The 17796-nt window shown below is 48.5% G+C and overlaps 7 protein-coding genes across 7 annotated transcripts; 3 read left to right on the top strand and 4 right to left on the bottom strand.

Annotated features, from left to right (window-relative positions):
- Window positions 1-895: 895 nt before the first annotated feature.
- Window positions 896-2481, bottom strand: PENARI_c037G11471 (arylsulfotransferase family protein; the record flags this gene model as incomplete). The annotated part of the gene is made up of 2 exons (XM_022636943.1): window positions 896-1573; window positions 1630-2481. 2 exons carry the CDS (start codon window positions 2479-2481, stop codon window positions 896-898), a joined length of 1530 nt encoding a protein of 509 aa, XP_022483257.1.
- A 1372-nt stretch (window positions 2482-3853) lies between these two features.
- Window positions 3854-4698, top strand: PENARI_c037G09827 (bZIP transcription factor; the record flags this gene model as incomplete). The annotated part of the gene is made up of 2 exons (XM_022636939.1): window positions 3854-4532; window positions 4622-4698. 2 exons carry the CDS (start codon window positions 3854-3856, stop codon window positions 4696-4698), a joined length of 756 nt encoding a protein of 251 aa, XP_022483223.1.
- Window positions 4699-7300: 2602 nt separating this feature from the next.
- PENARI_c037G04793 (MFS transporter) lies at window positions 7301-8993 on the top strand (the record flags this gene model as incomplete). The annotated part of the gene is made up of 4 exons (XM_022636911.1): window positions 7301-7678; window positions 7749-8324; window positions 8379-8935; window positions 8987-8993. 4 exons carry the CDS (start codon window positions 7301-7303, stop codon window positions 8991-8993), a joined length of 1518 nt encoding a protein of 505 aa, XP_022483224.1.
- A 755-nt stretch (window positions 8994-9748) lies between these two features.
- PENARI_c037G02946 (uncharacterized protein) lies at window positions 9749-10669 on the bottom strand (the record flags this gene model as incomplete). Its single annotated transcript, XM_022636901.1, has 1 exon — window positions 9749-10669. The coding sequence occupies one exon, from the start codon at window positions 10667-10669 to the stop codon at window positions 9749-9751; it is 921 nt and encodes a 306-aa protein (XP_022483254.1).
- Window positions 10670-12403: 1734 nt separating this feature from the next.
- On the top strand, window positions 12404-14476 carry PENARI_c037G11940 (uncharacterized protein; the record flags this gene model as incomplete). Its single annotated transcript, XM_022636948.1, has 1 exon — window positions 12404-14476. One exon carries the CDS (start codon window positions 12404-12406, stop codon window positions 14474-14476), a length of 2073 nt encoding a protein of 690 aa, XP_022483210.1.
- A 446-nt stretch (window positions 14477-14922) lies between these two features.
- PENARI_c037G02765 (peptide alpha-N-acetyltransferase complex A subunit ARD1) lies at window positions 14923-15791 on the bottom strand (the record flags this gene model as incomplete). Its single annotated transcript, XM_022636899.1, has 2 exons — window positions 14923-15302; window positions 15419-15791. The coding sequence occupies 2 exons, from the start codon at window positions 15789-15791 to the stop codon at window positions 14923-14925; spliced, it is 753 nt and encodes a 250-aa protein (XP_022483253.1).
- Window positions 15792-16287: 496 nt separating this feature from the next.
- On the bottom strand, window positions 16288-17742 carry PENARI_c037G01052 (uncharacterized protein; the record flags this gene model as incomplete). The annotated part of the gene is made up of 3 exons (XM_022636889.1): window positions 16288-16508; window positions 16563-17162; window positions 17217-17742. The coding sequence occupies 3 exons, from the start codon at window positions 17740-17742 to the stop codon at window positions 16288-16290; spliced, it is 1347 nt and encodes a 448-aa protein (XP_022483215.1).
- Between the last annotated feature and the right edge of the window lie 54 nt (window positions 17743-17796).

Genomic DNA, 17796 nt, shown 5'->3' with positions numbered 1-17796 from the left:
GCGTAAGACTCTTAATCTTAAGGCTGCGGGTTCGACCCCCGCGTTCGGCTATTCCTAAACACCGTCCACGAGTGAGCGTTTCTTTTTTTGTTTTTGTTTTTCATGACTATCGAGGTTTATTTTTGTTAAATTACCGCACAGTTATTATTATGTTTTATATGCCACTGTAAAACGGAATTTCTTGTCTTCAATTATATCAAAGGCAATGCAGAATGGCTGAGCCTGCTAGGAGGTGTTCGATCGATAGCATTCACGGGACGTACTAAGTTATCAGTTGATTTGATTTCGCCCCATGCCTTCAATTCAAGCTCGACTCGGCCCCTCTTCGAGACTTCGAAGACTAGAATGCTATTCAGAAAGGATGGCGAAGCTGCTATGAGCACCTCCAGACGATACTTTGTCTTGAAATCTTCACAGACGATTTTCGCTATCCCATTTATCATCGTGCCCTAGACGGCATTGCCTGGTCCTTTGATAAGGTCTGTAGCGGCACAGTGACCAGCAAAGGGGAAAATTGGGCACTAATTTTCCGCTGGCTATATATATACACTTCCTGAGATATTCGCATCAGATCTCCAACAGCGCGAGCCCCTCGCCCTGCTACTCTTTTCTCCTTTTGTGGTTTTGTTGAAGGAGCTGGAAGCCTACTGGTTTGTGTGCGGATGGCCTGAGCATATTGTGAGTGGTGTTTGTCAATATTTGAATGTGGAGCAACGTGCTCCCATCAGATGGCAAATGGCGCGGGAAGGATGGAATCCGCCGGACGGATGTAGTGAAGCAGAGCTTTCGTCAAATTGAGCGTATATACCAATTCTTCATCACCCTTGTTAGGCTGCAAGCTGGCTTGCTGAAGCTTTATTTCACATTATTTGAGTTGATCATCCATCCAATACGATTAGCAGCCCTGGCCAACAGTGACCGACTGAGACCTTGTCCCATCACCCACACCACCCACAGCCTCCGCAGCAACGGAATCACCATCTGATAGCCCAGCCACTAAGATAGTAGTCTCGAAGCCATTCCGCAAAGCCGTATGGTTGATCTTAGATCCAGAAGTGACCTTCCAAGAACCCACATCGGTAGCTCCATTCCAGCTCACATAAACAGCTGTCTTCCCCCCTTTCGTCGGACACGCAACAACATCAGGCTTCGTAGACGGACGTCCGACCCAGGGGTAGCGGTACGTGCGATAAGTTTGCATGGTATTGTCATATCCAAATCGAGCCCGCATGACAATAGTCCCATTCTCATCATACTCCTCGATTTTAGGCGTCGCACCATGATCCTGTAAGACGTGTCCGTTTCCAAGGCTCTGGTAGCTGCCCTGGGACTCGGCGTATACCGGTTCAGCAGCATCCCATGTTCGACCAACCAGTGTCACCTCTTTTGAGCCTTGTAGCTCAACGTTCAGTACAAGGCCCGTGGTCAGTGATGTGTGGCCTGTGAATTCGGTATTGTCGTTGTTGTGCATGGTCAATGTTACACGCTCGGGGCTTTGCGATTCAAAGCGCACGTCATGCTGGTAACAGAAACTTGTTCCCAGACCTAGAGTAAAGTCGCCACCGGTTCGGCCCTGCGTTCTGGGTTAGAAATTTTTGTGTATCCGATACATTAAATAATTCGACTTACATGTAAATGCCAGATAACCGTTCCGTTCTGTGCGATGAAGAACACACTACACATATACCGCGATGACACCAAATAATCATCGCCATATTTGTAGATAGCGTTCAAATGAGGGTATCCATAAGGATAAGTCGAATTAACACCGGAACCCCCCGAGCCCTCAAGTGGAGCACGAACATCAGCTAGGGGGACCTGATCAATATGATTATGAGCACTCCATCGGAACATAATCTCATTGGTCGCAATATCAATCTCATAGATAAGACCATCCTGAATCCAGCCATCCTTTTCTCCACCAATGGAGCTCAAATCAGCCCGAGTAACGTTCACAGCAGTGACGAGAATTGTGCCATTCTCGGTAATCTGACTTTCATGAATATCAATGCACGAGTCGAAAGTCATTGGATTGTACACTGTGACAAAGTTCTGCTCCTGGCAGGACAGTGTGACGCGGTGGATCTCGTCGTACGAACTGTTCAAGATACTGATGTGACCGAATCCAAATCCTTCACCGGCATATCCGCTCCAATAGGCTATTACTGGTTCACCATTTAACATTTGGGGCTGGAGTCCAGAATAGTTTCCGCTGGCACCTTGCCATACTAGTTGGCCGTCGTCTGAGTAAATGGTTGGGTGGCCAGTTTCTCGCAATATATCGTGTGGCGTGAAGAACAGGTGTCCTGGCTCTGTTTGGCCCATCTTCGTGACGTTCATATATGGGGTTTGAATTGATGAGCTTTTGTATGTTTGCAGTGGCCATAAGGCTTCATTGGAAGTCTGTGCAGTAATCACATTGATCAAACTTGCAATGACGACAAGTGCCTGGGGAAGGCGACTTATGAAAGAAGAGTCCATCTTAACGCAGGAATTAAGTACTTTCCCTTCGTAGTTTTGTCGCTGTGCCGCTGGGTAGCTCAGATCGTTTGAACGTAGCAATCGGCCAATTTATAGTGACTCCTTCGTGACGTTTGCACAAAGACCTGCTGTGGAACCTCGTATCCCCGCCATCGGCAAGAGAATTGAATATCAACTACCTCGGTAATAGATACCTGCACCGCGATATAACGGCATATCCGAGTTCACATCCTTTGAATACGAAAGGAATCCGGATGTAGTCCCTATATTAGTGACAAGCCTAATATATGAATGAAGAACTTGCTGTCCCATTCAGCATGGTAACACGCGACCCTGATATTAGCAGACAAGCTGCCTTCAAACAGGGAAGAGTGGCTTCATAGAACGGAATTATCCCCTGGGTATTTTGGTATGTTACCTAATTCCGCTGCACCGAGACGACGACAGGAACTTTAAAACTTCTGGTAACAGACTTCAAGCTGAGAAACGTGGATAATCTCGTCGGGGGTCACTGTGGAGAAGAATTGTGGATGCGATGCCCCGGATTTTCCAGAAATTGCCGATGCCAGTTGGCGTATCGGCGGAGGTATCCGACGGCTGCATGAAGGGCTCAGTTTTTACAGAGTGAATCTATGCGGAAGTTGTTCCGTTGTCAACCTCCTCACGATATGTTGCCTGCTTTTCCCTCTTAGTTGAAGGAAACTCGTGGTTCGAAGCCCTGTGGCTGAAAGTTTGCCCATCAAGGCGTCGCCAGGGAACAGAGGATCCATCAGGGGTATAGCCGATAGGCTCTTACAGGCTTCGGAGAGAAAACGTCGTAAAATTTGCTATCTCAAGTGCCTAGGGCTGTCGGCAGTCTCTTCGGCAATTCAGAGTTGGGTCAGTGGTGCATCGCTGTCTGTGAGCCTGCAGTGAAAGGGCGGGGGATCGGCCTTGGTGGGCCACCTCGGAACGTTCACGGGATGGTATTCTGTCTGGCTTTTAGCACATTCAAATGGTGATTAGAACAGAATTAGAGAAGGTCATCTTGGTAAAACCTGTATCACTCCAGACCTAGCAAGACTACTATTCAAGGAACATGGAGACAGCTGCCTATTTGTCCTATGCAAAAGACAAGCAGGCTTGATGAAGACTTGCAGCTCTGTCCTTCGGTCCCCTATACTAAGCTTTCAAAGCTATTAATGAAGTGGAATTGATATCAGCCAGAAATCGGAGGCAAAAGAGTGCATCAATAGGATGCCGTCAACAGGAAATGTGGATGATTTATGCAGTTATGCAGATCATTAATTTATGCCGAGAATTTGTGCCAATCACAACGCGACATCAAGACCGCACCTCATGAGATCCTCCCTTTCTCAACTCTTGAATACCAATGTCATCAGTGGAAAAGAAGCGCCTTCGAGATCGCCGGTCGCAACAGACCCTTCGCGACAAAAAGTTGCGGCACACAGCGGAACTCAAAGAACAAGTGGTCCATTGTCAGCAGTACCACAATGACCAAGGCGTGCAACGACTTCTTCAGGTGATCAGCGGACTTCGCGAACAAAATGAGGCCCTTATAAACCGCCAAAAAAGCTTGAAATCATTTGTCGCCTCATGGGACAGAGATTGGGAGGCTTTGCCAAGCGCAGATCGCTCTAACCAAAATGGGGCGTACCTCTACAAGGAGATGAGCAGCCAAGAACCTCAGTTCCCGCAAACTCAACGGGACAGCAATGGCCTTGCTCCATCAAGAGGATCAAATGTACCAACCAATCCTCTGTCGGCTACACCAACAACATCCCCGCGCACTGAGTCACCCACGGAAACCCTTCCAGCAACTAAACTGCCTCCATGGAATCAGATCCCGCTGCACAGCGATGACTTCACCAACGTACGGACAATTATTTCGTGCCCCTGGCTTTACTACCCAGAAAAGATAACGCCTTGTCCGGATATCCCGTCGTCCGCCCTGGACATCCTCTATGGCACAAAAGCCAACCCACTAGCCGACATGATTCATACGGCCCTTCAGAGACGCCCAATCCGAGATCCAGAGCGATTAGCGATTGGTTGGCTTTCCTATCACATGACACGATGGATTATATCACCCAGTCCAGCAACTTTTGAACGACTGCCTGCGTTCCTGAGACCGACACAGGAGCAGATGCAAATCGCACATCCTGCCGTATTGGATTTTATGCCGTGGCCAAAGCTTCGATTGAACTTGATGCATAGGTGGCATTTTTATGTCAAAGATCATGACGATCTGTTTGGCATGTTTGCGTGTTGTATTAAAATTCGTTGGCCGTGGGGGGAGGATATCCTTGAGCGGAATAATGAAAATGAATTGATCATCAAGCCGACGTTTTATGAGACTTTTATGAGTGCGAGTGGTTGGGGTCTTACTCCGGAGTTTATTGCGAGGTATCCTGATCTTTTTGTTGGAATTGATATTAATTCTATAGTATTCGAGCTTGTGTAAGAATAGGAATTTAATTTGAGATTACCATCAGGTAGAATTTTCTGGACAGTGACCCAAAGAGCTCCTTGCGGTCAAACATCAACGTAGGAACGCGATTCTAAGTAAGAATGAGTGTGCTTTTACGCAGCTCTTGAGCTCACTAGTTGTTACATTTAGCACCTCTTCAAAAAGTCAAATCACCAGGCGCAAGGAATGTCGATGTCAACAAACATGTCACAAACCATGTCAGACAACTGGAGAGGAGGGAGTGAAGAGATCAAGTTATTTTTGAATGAGAGTGTTCTGCCCCGCCTAAGCTGCCTCCAGCATTCAAATCCGAAGTACGTTTAGAAATTCATGAAAACCTCTCCTCACGTCACTTGGAGGCTAGCTTCGAAGGCAATCTAGTGACCGCTCTCAGCCTAAACTAATATCTACCAACAAAGTTTCAGCCCGATTGATGGAAAATGGAACGTGCAGCAGAAACAAAACGAGAGAAACAGTAGTCCGAGAAAAAGCCGAGGTGGCACTATAACGCTTAAAAGCATGCTGCTAATAGGTTTTTTATCTCATCATTGGGACGCCTTAACCGCATGAATAGATCAACGTTTTTCCAATACAGTGTCAGCTGAGTCAGATTTAATGTAGCTTCCTCTTGAAGAATCGCACGCTCCTTGCTCTCTTCCTTTGTACGTTGACGCATCTAACGAGGACCAAATTCTCTTTATTTCAAATCAGCAAAAGCTCACAATTTCCTTGTCGCCTGCCAGAATTGAGGATGTGGATGCGCTAGTGACGAGCCCATCCGTCGCTTGATGTTCCTATACCCGACAGGGCAGCAGTGGGATCATAGCGAAGATGAAATAAAATGGGCAATTGATGGTGTCTATGAGGCAATAGATTGAGAGAACAACATTATATATAAGACGTGTGGAGCAAATGGACTACCTGTCGGACTTATACGTTGGACCACTAGCTCACGTTTTTTCCAAATGGAATGATGAAAATGGCGAGAAGTCTATTCCAATTGGCCTGGTAATTAGGCCGGAGAAACATCATAAAAGCTGGAGTCACCCCTCTTTGGATGTGTACTCATGGCTTGGCATCTCAAAAAGGCTCAGAACAGAGAGACAGAGATTCTTCCAAAACTGACAGCCAATGCAATATGTACTAAGCCAGTAATCCAAATTTTTCAGGCTTTGTTGACCTGTCTTCTGGAGGGATCTCGCTCATGGCTGTGGATCCGGATCATTAATAACCCAAGTGTTGGCTCCACGCTTTTGAAGATGCTCTGCGATAGCGTGGACGGGGTATGCACCCTTGACATTATTGTTATGTCCTTGGCAGATGGTCTTCGGCTATACTCTAAGTTCGGATTCAGAACAGTCGCAATTATGGGGAAAAAAAGGAGGGTGATTTTACAAGCATGTTACGGACTGCAGGCTTGGGCTCCAAGCAAGACATGGAATAAATTCTATGAACAATAGCGCAAGCTACTTAGAGAATCCTAAATCTTGTCAATATTCTGGAAAGTAGCAAATATCATGGATGTAATTTACGTTATCCAGAAGGATAAAACCCATTATAGATTATTCGGTCTGTCTTGCCTCGCAGAAAACCGCCAATGATCGATACTTCATGAAGACGTCCAAGTTATGCCAGGCATTAAAATAAACATGAGGTTCCGATATGAACAGGCCCCACCCATGGAACTCGGCCCACCGCTGATTCAGTGCAGATATATGGCCCTTTTGATTGGTGCATAATAGATATAAATGGGCCACTGATTCATCGCCCGGGGATAATGAACACTCCCGGATGCAGGATCGAAGACCATTTCTTTCGTCCCGAGGGGTTCAGTTTTGTAAGCTTGCACAAGTTTCTCGACTTTTTCTATTACAAAGTATTGATGCTTGTACTGCAGAAACCACGTTGCCGGTCAAACAAAAACAATAGTACCGGCCATACTTGATTGCGACTCCATGAATGCGACCACCCCTGTGTAACTGAATGCAGGCCGAAAGAGTCCTATAAGGAGAGACCCACATCCAGATATTACATATTATGAACCAGACTTATGAACACAAGGATCAATCCGTAGACCGTGCGGTCGCTTATGGATAGATCTCCTGAGGCGAGCCCTGCAGCGCTATTCAGGCATAATTTAAATAATAGGATGTTCCCTGTGGGCTGATCAGACTTAATCCACTTCCCTAACTTTTATAGCTGATCGCTTTTCCCTTTTCCATCTTCCTTTTTTGAACTATTTAATCTTCCTCTTCCTTGGCGTGTTCATCCATTCCCTTTCTTATATCATTTCAAACACGCCAAGACTTCTATACACATTTATATTTTCTAATACCTTTCTATTCCATCATGGAAACGCCACAAAAAGAGTCAGACTCAAACTACTCGACTGCAAACGACGAAGACAGTGTCACACACCAAACCCCTGATATCGAAAAGCAACCAAGCAATACCGAAACAACATCACCTGCCACAGAGCAATACCCCGAGACCGACTTGAGCCGCGGTATAGTAGGATGGGACGGACAAGATGACCCCAACAACCCGCAGAACTTTTCCACAGGCAAGAAGTGGGCCTTGCTCGCACTTATCAGTGCTATGACTCTGATCTCGCCCCTGGCCTCGAGCATGTTCTCACCGGCCATCACATACATGGCCGCAGAATTCAAAGAGACCGATGAGACAATTCTTTCGTTCAGTGTCAGCATCTACCTTCTCGGGTATACAGTGAGTCCATATCTAGCAATCCCGGTCACTAGCTGCAGAAACATATCTAACAAATTTACCCCTTCTACAGTTTGGCCCCCTCCTCTTGGCTCCGCTAAGTGAAGTCTATGGCCGCCGCATCGTCCTCAGCGGTGCAAACTGGTTCTTCGTCGTCTGGCAAATTGGTTGTGCCCTCGCCCAGAACATCGAAACCTTAATCGTCTGTCGCCTCTTCGCTGGAATCGGCGGTTCGGGCTGCCTCACCCTCGGAGCTGGAGTGATTGCAGATCTATTCCCACGTGAGAAGCGCGGAATGGCAACCTCAATCTGGGCCATGGGACCCCTGATTGGCCCTGTGGTTGGTCCAATTGCAGGTGGATTCCTTGGTGAGCAGGTTGGCTGGCGGTGGGTCTTCTGGCTATTGCTCATCGCCGGAGGCGTCCTGGCCTTCGGTGTGGAAGTCTTGAATAAGGAGACATATCCTTCCGTTTTGATTCGGTGGAAAAAGGAAAAACTCGCAAAGGAGCTTGGGCGTACGGACTTGCGCAGTGCCTATGACCTGGATGAGGAACCTGCTCCTGTGATGGAGGTCCTGGCGCGGAGCTTCAAGAGACCTGTCCTGTTGTTTTGCAAGTCGCCCATTGTGTTCCTTTTGTCGACATACATGGTGAGTTTGGAAATATCGGAGGTATCGGTAATGACACGCTGACGATCTCCTCAGTCTCTCATTTATGGTCTTCTGTACCTATTCTTCACAACCATCTCCGATGTCTTCACCAGCCAATACGGCTTCTCTGTCGGACTCTCTGGACTCGCATACCTCGGTATCGGAATTGGATTCATGTCTGGCTTAATGGTTATTGCCCTGACAAATGACAAGGTTATGATAAAACTCACTGCACGAAACGGTGGCAAATTCGAACCAGAGATGCGTCTGCCAATGATGACATTCTTCGCCTGCGTCTTGCCAATCAGCTTCTTCTGGTATGGCTGGACTGCTGATAAGCACGTCTTTTGGATCGTGCCTATTATTGGCATGTTTCCATTCGGGTTCGGCATGATGGGAGTTTATATGCCGATCCAGACATATGTTATTGATTGTTATCCGGCTTATGCGGCGTCAGCTAATGCTACACTCACTGCGACAAGATCGCTTGTTGGGGCTATGTTGCCGCTCGCTGGTCCTGCGATGTTTAATGCTCTTGGGCTGGGATGGGGAAATTCTTTACTTGGATTTGTCGCTTTGGCGTTTGTTCCTGTGCCTATCATCTTTACCAGGTATGGGAAGAATATCCGAGAGAGATGGCCGGTCAATCTTGATGGGAAGAGGTCTTGATCTGTTTAAAAGCGGATTAAGGGGGATATCACACCGGGAAAAGATTATCTAGTCATAGAGATGGTGGAAAACGCTTTGAGCCTACGAGCAATGTATAGACCTTCATCGTACATAACGAAATAGAACATTTTTTTCATTGTTTCTTGTGTTATGATGGTTCCAATATTCAGATATCTTCGGATTCTCTTGTCTTGATCAGGAGCAAAAATTCATGGATTGAACAATCCAACGGGTTGTTTTCCATGTATTAGGCGAGAAGAAGAAGATGTAGTAAAGAGTGATGAAAGATGACGAATTATCTTCGGAGGGACATGGACTTCACATTCCATACATACCATACGAACGACCATTTCGAAAAGCGAGCCTTCGTTTCCTTTCAATTTTATTAGCAAGAAGGATCCTGGAAAGACGAACATAGAAAGGAGACGGTCCAACTCACGTTAGTTACCTTGCCGATAAAGCAAGCATTGCCTGTCGCCATGTCCTCCGTTCTTCCCAGTTCATTAGCGCGTTGGAGATCATGACAACAATTGGCACCTGACGAAGGATCTGTCCACCATTACCGGAGCCGCGCCTGAGACTAGATAGCGCTCCTTTCTTCTTCTTAACTTGCATAAGGGATCATTAGCCCTGGTAGTGACAGTTCTGCCCAGCGGAGAGAATATCCGACCCTGGTACTCGAAGAGCCCCATGTCAGGATGTCCTTCCCCATGTCAGGATGTCCTTCGTCCTTCTCAGCTCATCCTGTTTCTTCCTTAGTCAATCTCCACCACCTCAGCAATTGATGTGTCGGGATGGGTGACTTCCTCGTTGCCTGCGTCGACATCGTCGTCGTCGTCGTCGGGGTCGACATCTTCCTCGCTCGATACGTCCATTTCCTGATCCGATGAATTATCCGAATCATCACCAGATGTGTCCTGGGCCTGCCTGTATGCGCGATAGGCAGTAAGGGCATCTTGGAAATGCTTGTCGGTTACCCCATAGGTAGGATTGATCATCCGGTCCATGATTTCAAGCTGATTTGCAACGAATCCAGGCACTTCAGACTTCATTCCATTGAGAAGGATTGACAGCAGGATGAAGGGATGAACGTTCAGGCTGTAACGATGAGCCTTGCAATACAATTTCCAGACCAGGTGAACGAACTGTGGAAGAGTCTCCACGTCAGATCGCTTTGTGTTCATGATTCTGAACAGGAGATTGGTGCACGTCTCCAAGTCAGGGCTTTCTTCATCGAACATCAACTTCTTGATACCGTCCATGAAATCATCGGCAAGTGTCAATTCAAGAGCCAAGCGGGTATTCTGTTCGTCAATTCTTCCATCGACAATTTCTGCAACCTCCTCTGGAGCCATGTTCCAGGCAAGCCACCTGGTGACACCCAAAGACAAGACCTGCCATTTCGGGGCATCTTCATCGTCACGGAAGGGACGAAGAACGCTCCTGTCAATTAAATTATGCAGACTGTGGTGCTTGAGGATTTGATGCACCAGCCCATACCATTCCTGGAAGCCTTCGTATTCAATTGGAAAGTGGAGGCGAGCATCGAATTGGTAGAGATTGGGCAACGTACTGACCGCTGGAAGGCCACAAGCCTGGTCAAAATTGGAATATCCAAGGACCTCTGTCTCGAAGAGAACAGACCAGTCCCGGGTGTGTTCGTTGGACATAGCCATGTTGAGATATTGGTGGCTGTGAAATGTTGGTCGGAGAATTCGTTTGAGGTCTGGAAGTAGCCTATTAGCATCTGTTATCCAACATAGTATCCAGGTATTATTCTCTTACCTATTTGAAGCCTTGACCAGTTAGTCAAAGGATTCCGTGGTAGCCGGTTGTGGATGTGTATCCCGTCACACTAGACGAAGGATGCTAGTCCTTGTCAGTCTGCGAAGGAGACAAGCCTTTGATGGATGGGTGTAGAAGATGTGATGAAAGAAGAAAGAAGGGGAAAGGAAAGAAGAAGGAAGAGGAAAGGGAAGAAGAAGAAAGTGACCGTCACCCGGAGCCCGGTAAAGCTGAGAAGGACTTTCGGGGGCGCACTACCCGCACAATGGTGCCACCGATGCTATCACTTCCAGATACAGTCAACCCCCATACACTCAATCCGTGTACAAGTACACAATGACCTATTGCCATTCTACCAACCATCTTGAGGGCTGGATACCTCTCCAGGCAGTCATATCTCTAGACCACTAGCTCTCCGGGCCGCCATCTCACGTATTAAACTTCTGTTAACTTAGAGCCTGAAAAGTTTGTCTCAGAGATCATGCCTCTTTTGCTTGCTAGCCCTAATCATAGGACTATTTTGGTCTGCTGCTTCTCCTTCTTATGACCTATCACTCTCGGAGTCCTCCATCCATTACATGTACTCGATGGTGCCGACTCACTAGGTCCTAGGTCTGCATCTCTTCCTACCTCTTGACTGATTCTAAGGAGCTGTCTTTTTTTCTTACCGCTGTACTTGGATCTCCATACTGTACTCTTTCCTAAATAGAGACTAGACGAAGTCTCCTGAAATAGCATTGCAATAAAGAAATATGCCTGGACATATCCTACCCTATCGTCAAAGGTTCTATCCAAAACTCCAAAACCTCAAGTGACAACATGTGCAGTCAACAGCCATTGAATAGTGGTCAGAAAAGAAATTTCTTGTGCTTAGTGAGAAGAAAATCAACAGAGTAGCTGATTTCTATAGCCTGCTAAATATCCCTTAGTACGTTGACAATTCTTAAAGGCAATGTACTCTAGATTCCAAGTAAATCTGCCCACTAGTCATCGCCGAGAAAGGTTCACACATGAATTGCAATATAGCATAGTAAAGAGGGAAAAAAATCCCGAGAGCAAATTTTGGGAGACTGGATCGACAGAACTCGAATAAACGGTGAGGCTGAAGCTGACAGGAATTTTAGTAGACCGTTGATTATACACAAGTTGATTGCCATGACCCAAGAAATATATTTTCACACCCTTTAAACATCGAGGCGACCTATAATGATTGGAATTGTATCAATGGGAAAGACGAAAAGCGACAAAGATATACAATAGGGCATAAGTGTGGATTTCACCTCTTTGTTGCCTCTCCACGGCCAGGGTCCATAGGGCTTATCTCTTATCGTCTCCGCTCAACCTCCCATTTCTTTCCTCCTCCACTTCTTCCCCCATCACTAGTTGTCAGACCCTCAGGGGTTGTGTTGTGATTGACGATAGACTCATCTTGCACAGGTTAGACATATACCCCAACAACGACATGCCAAGCCTACGCTGACATCTCTCCCCACAGTAATCCTGCTGCCTTTCGCCCTCGAACCATCGTTATCTTATCACAGCATGCGCATTCAGATTTGACGGTACTTGCATACTTCTCTAGGCGGTTGCATTCTTGCCCTTGATCGCATCCAGTCCCTCCCACAATGGACCAGGAGGAGGCTCCCCCACCCCCGTACTCCGCCGTCGATCCATTGATTTCACCAACCCGGAATGGCAATCCAGCACCGATTCCTCCTCGTGGAGGGGTATCGGAATCGCAGGATGCCAGCAGCTCGCGGACTCCCCCACGGCCGACGGTAGTGCCGACACATTTCACATCCGCCGCTGGGTACTTTGAGGAACGGCCTCCGTGGGTTCTGGATGAGACCCGGGATATTCTGCAGCATCATATCACTATTTACCCACGAAGTCAAGCCAAAGATTTCCCGCGAAGGCCGCGCTGTTGGGCTACGCGGTTTGATGAGGTCACTCAGCAGGACTGGGATACCTTTCTCCGGTATCTGTTCCCACCTCAGTTAGGACTTGCCGCTTCTTCGCAGCATCTTCCACGCCAGTTGCGAGCGGAAATTAGACGCGACCGCAAGGACCGCCCACAAGAGACCGACGAACAGCGGAAAGCTCGGATTGCTGCTGTGGTTGCTGAATGGAATGAGTGCTTTTTTGGAAATCGCTCTACCCAGATTGTTCCCGTCTATGTTGGCGAACCAGATAATGCGCCTGCGTCCGGTCTATGCCCTCGATGTTACCCAGCTGCAACAGGGTCTATAGAAGGTCAGCCATCGCGGAATCCGAACGCTCCGTCGCCTGTCTCTGGCCAACAAACCCCTTCCCCGACCCATTGGCAGATGCCGCCTGCTCCTTATCACACTCCTCCTATACATGCATCCCCATATGGAACACCATATGGTGCTCCCATATATCCTTCCCCCATGTCTCCCAATCACCAACCACCTCAATATTATCCCGTTCCGCACCATCCACTGCCACAGGGTGTCGCGCCATGGCAATGGAACAATTGGAATTACGCGCAGCAACAGCAGCAGTATCCCAACAATGGCATCTCCAAGGGCGGCTCGTTTGGCTGGATATCACAACTCGCATCACAGGCTCAGAAGTATGGAGAGCGGTTCACCGAACAAGCTCAACAATACGGAGATCAAATCAGCGCGCAGGCACAGCATTATGGGCGTCAGGTTGAGGAGCAGGCACTTGCACATGGCCGGTGGCTGGAAGAACAAGCAAGACTTCATGGACGGAAAGCACCAATGACCGCTCCTGGTGGACATTACGGCCGACCTGCCTGGGATAATTCACCCCAGCACGCGGTCAATATCCCAATGAACCCCGTTCAAAACACAACTCCGAGCCCTGTGACAAGCGTCAATACAACCAGTCATCCCAGTCCAGCCGATCAGGTTATTGACAAACCCAAACCATCGACTGAGCGCTCTAGGCGAGTGTCTGTTAGTTCTGTCTCGTCCGAGTCATCCTTCAGCTCGATTGATTCCATTTCCACAACTTCAAACCTGAGTGTTTCGGACTTGGCCACAGTTCGCACTCAATTAGAGCTTCTGGATGATCGGCACGACCGAACGTTGTACGATGCGGCCGTCGAGCTTCGCCGGCAGCTCACAGCTCTGCAAGCATCCCGCCGAGAAGATAAAATAGCAGGTCGGAAAGATTGGAGAAAACAAAACCAACAGTCCAATAACGACTGGGGCCGTTGGGATTCCCCTGAACAGCAAGAGCGGAATTCTGTGGATAGACGTGCCATGAAGGATGAAATGCGCGCCACTAAAAAAGTATTCAAAGACGTGCTTCGCCGGGCTAGAGAAGAACAGCGTGAACGGCGTCGAGTCCGTCGCCGACAGGTTCGGCAAGCAAGAGCTAGTGAAGGCGACACGGCAAAATATGACCAGCCGCTAGAGCAGCAGCTCGGGACTTTGCGATTGGATGGTACGCCTGTGGTCTCCCGCCCAGCAAGTACCCCAGCTCAGCCAAATCGAGTTACAGCTTCAAATGCGTCAGTTGCCAGCATTGAGTCGGGGTCGAACCCGCCGTCTATCTCAAGGGCAAGTACGCAGGACTTTGCGCCAGCTGGTACTTCGAAGAAACCGAAGCCCACTGATACCTCCACCCGGATCAAGGATATGCTCAGGTCACGCAAGGCGAAAAAGAAGCAACAGAATGAGGATGCTGAGGGTGAGAGCAAGTAATTGCTCCAAAGTAACCCCGGTGCTTTTATTGAATTGTTCATATTGTTGGGCTCTAAGCTAGGAGTTTACAGGTTACTTGGACAGCAAGACGGAATTGTGATTTTCAACATTCGAGTGTATAGCTATCATTTGAAATAGTGGCCATATATGGCCGACGACGTTATGATACCATGTTTATATTTTCTTCCAACACTGTATCAGTAGCCCCATGCTCCAATGACTGCTACCATCTGTACAAGTGACCCACCCTATGACAGAACATTCCCAAGTGATCCCCTCGCAACTCAAGTGTCAATATCTACTGTACATCCTCAGACGGAAAACGCAAGACAATCATGAAACTTTTATGCAACCTCTATACATACAACAATCCACACCATCACAAACCCCGTCTATCATCCACTCCCCTCAAATAAATCAATTCAAGTGATCTCAACAACCACAAATCACTGACTCTCATTCTTCTCAACCAAATCCCCAACACCAAGCCCCCTCCCAACCTTCACACGAATCATCTTCTCAGCATCCTTCTTCCCAAGCTCCCCAACCTCCTCCCCCTCATCAACATTCTCATCATCCCCTTCACCCCCATTCTCCTCCTTATTATTCTCCCGGTCCCGCTTCTCAATCGCCTTCCAGTCAAGCCACATGCTCTGCAGATTCAGATGCATCGCATACGCATCCTCGCCGTCAGCGTAGTACCCGCTCTCGACCTTTTCAACTTCGAAGCCGAGCGTGTCGCGGTACAGACGCAAAGCGGCGACATTGGAGACTCGTACGTGTAGAGAGACGAAGTGGGCGCGGTGGGATTCGGCCATTGCTCTTTCTGTAACGAGGAAGAGGGGGTTGTTAGTTCTGTTCACATCGTTGACATATATAGAACGGCCAATTGGCTGTCTATCACACATGCTCATCCAGAAAGAAAAAGAAAAGGAAACTCACGACTCATCCTCATCAACCTCTCGGCAATCCCCAACCGGCGATGCGTGCGCATGACACTAAGAGAAGTAATATGGCCATGCTGCTTCCCATCCGCAGGCTCCTCCTCCATCTTGGCAAGCACGTAACCCACAACCTTAGGGTACTCGCCAGACACATCACCAGCGGCCCCAGCGCCGCCGGGAGCGGTAGACGACTTGTAGCCCGAGCGCGGGCGGACCACGGCGACGAAGCTTAGCTGGGGCCATGTCAGGGCGTGGTAGAGGTAGTACTTTAGGAAGTAGTTTTCGGGGAGGTTTGTTATGTTGCAGGTTTGGATTGAGGGGAGGAGGTCGATGTAGGAGGGGTAGCTTGAGAGGGGGACTATGTCGACCATTTTGGCGGTTGTGTGCGTGGGAGTGCGATTGTGGGGGTTTGTTGTTTGGGTTTGTTGTTTGGGTCCCTCTTTTGGGGGGCGTGAGGGTGGATTGAAGGTCAGTGGTGAGGTTGGTTTGCTGTGAGGGTTGGTTTGCGGTGGGGAGGTCATGTGATGTAGATGTCTCCGAGGTTGAGGTTCAGTTGTAGGGATTGATCATGGATGTATTGATTTTAACTTATTCCTTAATTGAATGTTGTATGGTTATTTCTCTTTGTAGCAATGGAGTTCTCTAATCAATTACTATGATCAATTGCTCCTTACTAAGACATCTACGCTCATACCCATGTTGATAGAATCATCTATCCTCAAATTTGAAATATGTATAAATCTTTTGTCAAGGTCATATCCAATACAATGTAATATAATATGTATGGTCCAGAAAAGAAAAGCCTAGCGCCGAAGACCAATGGGGTCATGCCAAAAAAAATGAAAACAATCATAGACATCGTGGAGATTAGAACACAGACATGATCATCTGCACCCCGACTGCCACCAGAAGCAACGACGACACACTGGCGACGGAGACTCCGCGGGGCGCAGCAGATGCCTTGCCGCAGCATTTACCGTCCCAGGTGACGTTGTTCATATCGGCAGCGACTTCGAAGACTGTGCCGTTGGGTGTACCGTAGTTGTAATAGTCGACCAAGAGGAAGTTAGGGGGGCGGTCCCATTTCTCTGTTTTGGGTTAGCGTGTCAATGCATAAAGGAGATAAAAAGTAGATAACTTACTGGTACAGTTCTCCGCCATCCAGCCAAGACTGCCTTCGCCGGAGACACCGTTGGTGACATTGAGCTCGGCAGTGTTGGGAATCAACAGACTCAGCGCACCAAGGTTCAACTGCAAGTTGAGGTTGTGGTTGGCCATATACAAACGGTTCTTAGCGTCCTGCTCGGACAGACCGGGAGGGCGCTGCGCTGTGCAGGGGAAGTTCTTGTCCGTGGGCGAGAAAGGCGTCTCCCACATTTGGGAGAACTCATCCATCAACCAGGGAAGTGCGGTCTGGTTGGCCTGGTAGTCCATGAAGAAGACGGCGCGCTTGCCCCTGAGGATCATGTCCGAGAGAGTGGGCCAGTCATTCAGAGCCATGGGCACCTTGGTGGGAGTGTAGATGAGGTCCTTCAGACCGGCATTGTAGATCGGAGTGGTGAAGTTCTCAGGGGAGACGTAGTCATAGTTACCGATCATGAAGGTCACCACATCATAGGGGTTCTTGCGCATCCAGCTGTTGACCTGGGTGAGGTAGGCCTCGAGGGTGCCCGAATTAAGCAGTTGGCAGGTAGTGTGGCAGAGGTACATGGTGCCGTTCTCGTAGTGGGTTTGGAATTGCACTGCGGCATGTCAGTATACCATGTTTTGTACTCGGAGTGTCACGGATCACTTACACATGCGAATACCATCATTCAATTGCGACGTCACATCCAACGCCTGGTTGGCAGCGACGTTGTTCTGGCGCACGAACGGGCTGTTGTGGGCAGTCACCATGGTGATGTTCGAGTACTTCTTGGTGCAGAACTCCGGGTAGCCGTTGCAAGGCCGGGTGTTGACCACGGGGGTCTTGGTAGCCGTGTTTGTGGCCGTGGTAGCTGTAGCATTCATGCTGTTATTGCCGAGAGTAGTTGTACCTCCCCCGCCAGTCAACAGAGTGATGGAGTCGGTAGTCGTTGAGAGCACGGTCTGGTTTCCGCTAGTCATGGTAGCATTGGAGTGGGTGGTGGTGATAACTGTCGAATCACCCAGTGTAATTGTTGTGCTCACATCCTCGTAGGTCCCAGAGGGCACAGGAACAGGGGTGGTGACTGTCTCAACCGTGGATACATCGGTGATGGTATTGGTGGTGTCTGTGGTTGAGGAACTGTCCTGGGCCACGGTTAAGCCCGCCAGGCACGCGATGAGAAGCGACCACCGCATCTTGAAACTGTACAAAGCCTTGAAGAGAGAGAAGATCCGAGAGTCGCATTTAGG

Source organism: Penicillium arizonense (assembly GCF_001773325.1).
Source record: "Penicillium arizonense strain CBS 141311 chromosome Unknown PENARI_contig037, whole genome shotgun sequence".
Classification (NCBI taxonomy): Eukaryota; Fungi; Ascomycota; class Eurotiomycetes; order Eurotiales; family Aspergillaceae; genus Penicillium; species Penicillium arizonense.
The sequence above is the reverse complement of the archived record's forward strand: the minus strand, read 5'-3'. Positions and strand labels throughout refer to the sequence as shown.